Source organism: Ipomoea triloba, chromosome 5, assembly GCF_003576645.1.
Source record: "Ipomoea triloba cultivar NCNSP0323 chromosome 5, ASM357664v1".
Lineage (NCBI taxonomy): Eukaryota > Viridiplantae > Streptophyta > Magnoliopsida > Solanales > Convolvulaceae > Ipomoea > Ipomoea triloba.
The window spans coordinates 12,581,048-12,586,672 of NC_044920.1; the positions used below are offsets into that span (position 1 = coordinate 12,581,048).

A 5,625-nucleotide genomic window follows, 5' to 3' on the forward strand; every position below is an offset into this window, starting at 1 on the left:
TGCTCCCGCAGGAGTGGAGTATGCCTTTAGTAAAGGTTTATAAAGTTTTAGTCTGTCTCTGGTCCACTGGAATAATTCCAGTGTCTCCTATCCCAATCATCAGTCTCATGATGATTATTATAAGTGGGAAAGTTGAAAATTTGGAGTTTGTTACCAAGGTGGTAAGTGGCGTTTACCTCAAAAGGTCTAAGGAAACCTCTGAAGTCTGATATGTGATTTGAAGTAATTACAAAGTGGGATAATTCTTTGAGTTTAAGTTCTAGTTCGTGTTTTTCAAAAAGTTGACCAGTAGATTCTGTAATTGAATCTAGACATAAGGTTTCTTGGAAGGTTTGAAATTCTAACTTTGAAAGTATAGTATTTGAGATTTCTGTAGGGAAAGTTTTGTCTAATCCTTGTTTAATTAAGTTATGATTTGGTACAGTGATGTTGTAGTCAAAGTATGTTTCTGAATTTGGGTCTTGATAAAAAGTATGGATTTCATCAGTTTCCTGATGTATCTTCTCAGTTAAAAAGTTTTTAGTACTTCCAAAGTATTGTTGAATAAGTTTTTTATCCATGATGATAAATAAGTTTTTTAAGAAGTTTAAGTTTTATAAAAACATATATATATATATATATATATATATATATATATATATATGGTCATAATCAGGTGTGGCCGTGCCTTCTCGTGCGGTCGGTGCGGTTTGCACCACTCAATGTTAAGAAGTACACCACACAAATATGCACTATTAGATACACATCACGAAAAACACACCACTAGGTATGAAAAAATACACCACACAGCGTTAAGAAATGCACAATTAGAAACAGGGGAGTTATGAAGTGTTTTTATGCATTTTGATTGTGGTGCATTTCTTAACATTGAGTGGTACATTTCTTAACATTGAGTGGTGTAAACCGCACGGCCGCACGAGAAGGCGCGACCACATTTGAACACATATATATATGTGTGTGTGTGTGTGTGTGTGTGTGTAAGTATAGATAAGTATTTGAATTATTATTGGTGTAAATAATAATTAATAAATTATTATTCCTTATAAGATTACACAGAATTTTTAAAGAATTTTCTCATTTATTACGCAAAATTTGTTTCCATTATTTTCACAATTATAATGGTTTAATTATTCTCAGAATTTAGTAAATAAAATTTTGTTACCAATTATGCTTTATTAAATTTTTTACCAGTTAATTGATAATATTAGTTTGGGTGAGAAAGTTGAAGAGGAGGATTTTACTTTTATTAATAGTATAGATTAATAGTATAGATATAGATTATTTTAAATAAATGATATCTTTTGCCACTACCAATAAAAACTCTTTTGACATTTTTTCTTCTCTTATATTTTTATTCATACTCTTTCGTAACTCTTCACCGCCCAGCAACTCCTTAAAGTTTCAACTCCAATCGTCCGTTCATAAGTCCATTGATCCTCCGGCGAAATATATATACAACCTCTCTCCTTCGGCAAGAATATTGCTACTTCATTATGTGATGTTAGATCATGATTATGCTAATATTTCATTTCAAAATGTTAAATTTTAATAGGTAAACAAACCTATTTAAATTTAAAACTATTTAAAATTTATAAAGATGTCAGTTTTAGTCTTTTTACATTTATTAGCTTATCAAAAAGTTGATTTTACCAAACACTTTTAAAAATAATCAACTAACTTAATAGTTCTTCAATCTTCAGCTTCTAGCTTATAAGTGTTTCAACTTTCATATATTTTTCAGTTAGGCTTGCCAAACATAGTCTTAATACTAAAAACAAAAAAAAACAAATTATTTTTAAAAAAATAAAAGAGTTAATTACTGAAGCCAGTAGAAGAATTCAAAGAGCAGGTGTAAAAAGTTTCCAGTCCACCTCCAATAAGCGTAGTCAATGGTCAGTTTAGATTTTGGAATTCTAAGTTTGTTTTCCCAACAATCCTCCTCTTTTTTATTTTTTTCTGTCTTGATACAAAGTATATGTATATATATACACAGAGCAAACTCAAAGTCATATATCATAAAATCTTTGTTGTTCAGTTGTTTGGAATCCGAAAATCTTTCCCTGAGGGAACAAGAAAAGCTTTGAAAGCTCTGGTTTTCAATTCCAGGTCAGTCTTTCACCATTGGGCAACTTTTATTCTTCTACTTTTAGCCCAAGAAAATCCAAGATTTATGCTTAGTTGTCCTTCTTTACCTGTGGGTTTCAATTGTGAATTGCTTTTAAGAAAGGTGGTTTATTTTGCTGTCACTTTTGTTCATATTTCTGGCGTTTCTGTGTTTGCTGCAAATTTCTGATAATTCTGGAGATTGGGGTTATATATATATATATATATATATATACCTTCTGAATTTGAAATTTTAGAGAGAAGAAAAGATAGTATTGTTATGATCATCTTGTCACATTCTGGGTTTTATAAGAACAGTTGATTTACTTGGAGTTGTTATTCTTAATCTGCAGGTCAGTTATAATATAGTGCTGAGAACTGAGAAATGACTGTAAAAACTGATAGCTTTAGAGGAATAGATTCAGAGGGGGTAATCCGTGTAAATGGGCCGGGAAAGATGATTCGAAAGAATTCGATAAGGTTAAGGAACTTTGAACCTACGAAACTAATGCTGGAGAGGAACCTGTCGTTCAAGGATCTTGTTCTGGACATAGAAAGATCATCAAATGCAAAACCAACGCCGACGCCTACTTCCCTTCAAGAACCATCCATCATGTTTTCTCCTCGCCCTGTTAGTGAGCTTGAAGCAGCCGCAGTCAAGCTCCAGAAAGTGTACAAGAGTTATAGGACTCGAAGAAACCTCGCTGATTGTGCTGTTGTGGCCGAAGAGCTATGGTATGTTTCTTCTATCTCAATCATCAAATTAAATATCCATCTTACCACTAGCCTAAAAGCTATAGCTAGCTAGTAGCCTAGACGCAACTCTATTTCCTTATTTTTGTGCTGGACTTGGTCTTTTAAGCCCTTTACCGGTCTCACCCAACAACCCCTAACCACCGGGTGAGACGCTAGGTGTTGGACTTGGCCTTTTAAGCCCTTTATTGGCCTTTACCCAAAACCCCCTAGCCACTGTATGCTAGACTTGGCCTTTACTGGCCTCCGCCAATAATTCCCCCTCTCAGTATAAACCAGTCTTAAATGTTATTGCTAGGACTCAAACCCTGCTCTATTACCTTTGTTAGATCAAGCATTTACCACTATGTCAAAAGTTATAACTAGATATGATGTTTATTGTTGATGAGTAAGCCAGAATGGTTATTATATTTGGCTAAAGGTTGTTTGGTTTATTACTCAGGTGGAATGCCTTGGATTTTGCGGTTTTGAAGCAAAGTTCTGTTTCATTCTTCGATGACGAGAAGCCAGAAAGCGCTGTTTCTCGATGGGCTAGAGCGCGCACAAGAGCTGCAAAGGTTGGAAAAGGGTTGTCTAAGGATGAGAAGGCTCAAAAACTTGCCCTACAGCATTGGCTGGAAGCAGTAAGTAGTGTTGTGTTTATTCATGTCTATTAGAATTTGACCAAATTTGGTTATGTTTTGCCAGAAAATTTAAGTTAATGTGTAAAGTCTATCCATAACGAATGTGTATATTTTATATTATGCTCAGATTGACGCACGGCATAGATATGGCCACAATTTGCACCTCTACTACGATGTTTGGTTTCAAAGTGAAAGCTCCCAACCTTTCTTCTACTGGTGAGATTTCTGATATGCATATTCTAAAGATCGAGGAGACAAGAATTGATGATTGTACAGCTTTAATAACTTCTCTATACAATCAAATCCATCTTCTTACATCAGTGGTTTTATCTGATGAAGGTTGGATGTGGGAGATGGGAAAGAAATAAATCTCGAAAAGTGCCCGAGGACGAGGTTGCACCTTCAATGCATTCAATATCTTGGGCCGGTAAGTGTACAATGATCGATAATTCGATATAAATGCTACTCCACGTTTGTATAACTCATGCCATGGTGGATTCTGATTTTCACTTGATTTCTTTCTTGATATTTCAGAAAGAGCGCGAGTGTTATGAAGTTATTATTGAAAACGGGAGGCTTGTGTACAAGCAAAGTGGCATCTTCGTGGAGACGATAGAAGGTTCAAAGTGGATCTTTGTCCTCAGCACCTCAAGAACGTTATACGTGGGGCAAAAGAAGAAAGGCGTGTTTCAACATTCGAGCTTTTTAGCTGGTGCAGCTATCACAGCTGCTGGGAGACTGGTTGCTCATCGTGGCGTTTTGGAGGTAACTAAAAGATTTCACTTATAGAAATGAATGTTATAGGAGGAACATTCGAGGTTTGTGAAGACGCTCAAATTTCTTTCGGGTTTTCTCTTGTAGGCAATTTGGCCATACAGCGGTCACTATCATCCGACAGAAGAGAACTTCCAAGAATTCATTAGCTTCCTAAAGGAGCACCTTGTAGATCTCTCAAATGTTAAGGTAGAAGTTGAACTCATTTTATGCTTTTAAATTAAAATGTGCTTATGTTCTGATTCAACGGGCTACTATTTTTCACGAAACAACCTACAAATCGCTGATGCGATTTTTGTTTGCCTTGTATCAGAGATGTGCAGTTGATGATGACTCATTTTCATTCAAGACAGTCGATGAAGAGTCCGATGGGCGATTATCTATGGACGTTTCTGCAGCAAATCAATCTGATGATGATAGAATCGCATCGTCTAATACAGATGGTTCAGTCAGCAGTAGAACATCTACACTTGATCACTGTGAAGATGAGAAGGCAACAGTATTTGGCTTGGCAAAGCATTTGCCAAGCAAATGGTCTACTGGAACCGGACCACGCATTGTGTGCGTTAGAGATTACTCACCCGAGCTGCAATCCAGGGCGCTCGAGCAGGTTAACCTGTCACCTCGAGTGGTAAACGGTGGCTTTATCAACTATGGTCCAGTCCCATCACCCCGGCCTAGCCCTAAGGTCCGGCTTTCGCCTAGGATTGCACACATGGGGATGCCTAGTCCCAGGACTCACATCCCAGTTGCTTCAAGTTAAGGCAAATAGATGGATAGAGTAACCTAATTCAAAAAAAAAATGGATCCTCTGCTGCACCAAACTGACAAATTCTCTACTGGTGCTTCTGAACTAACTCCCCCAAATCTTCATTCATCTATTCATTCAATCAATTTTGTATGTTTTAAAGCCAGGGCATAGGTTTTTAGACAAACCATGTGTTTGTTTTTTGTGGCTCTTTTTGCTTGGAGATTTAGGTTTGCTTAGTTCTTCAATTCATTTTTGTTAATCTCTTTGAAGAATGCCATCATAAATCCAAATTTTTATGTTCAAATTTGGTAGAGGCATGTAGTATTTCGAATAAGACTACGTTTCAAGGATAGTCTCCTTATGTCAACTAGAAATTTGTAATTTTGTATCTATTTTATATTATAGATATACCTGACCATAATATTATTTAGGGAAAAGGTACAAATAAGTCATCGAACTATTTTAGAATTAGCAATTAAGCCATCAAACTCAAATAAGCTCCAAATAAGCCACTAAACTCAGAAAAACAAAGCAATTAAGCCACTAAATCGAAAAAAAATAACAATTAACATTTTTTATAGGTCATTTACCTATTCCAACCACCGGCGACGACTTTTCCTG

The 5,625-nt window shown here is 35.8% G+C and overlaps 1 protein-coding gene across 2 annotated transcripts; it reads left to right on the top strand.

Annotated features, from left to right (window-relative positions):
• The first annotated feature begins 2,011 nt into the window (after positions 1 to 2,011).
• On the top strand, positions 2,012 to 5,422 carry LOC116020719 (IQ domain-containing protein IQM1-like). 2 transcript variants are annotated; one of them, XM_031261214.1, is made up of 8 exons: positions 2,012 to 2,106; positions 2,457 to 2,838; positions 3,299 to 3,479; positions 3,607 to 3,695; positions 3,819 to 3,906; positions 4,014 to 4,244; positions 4,341 to 4,442; positions 4,567 to 5,422. In XM_031261214.1, exons 2-8 carry the CDS (start codon positions 2,489 to 2,491, stop codon positions 5,014 to 5,016), a joined length of 1,491 nt encoding a protein of 496 aa, XP_031117074.1. In that variant the 5' UTR covers positions 2,012 to 2,106; positions 2,457 to 2,488; the 3' UTR covers positions 5,017 to 5,422. The 2 variants fall into 2 exon arrangements, with proteins under 2 accessions (XP_031117074.1, XP_031117075.1); XM_031261215.1 differs by lacking the exon at positions 2,012 to 2,106 and adding an exon at positions 2,123 to 2,227.
• The last annotated feature ends 203 nt before the right edge of the window (positions 5,423 to 5,625 follow it).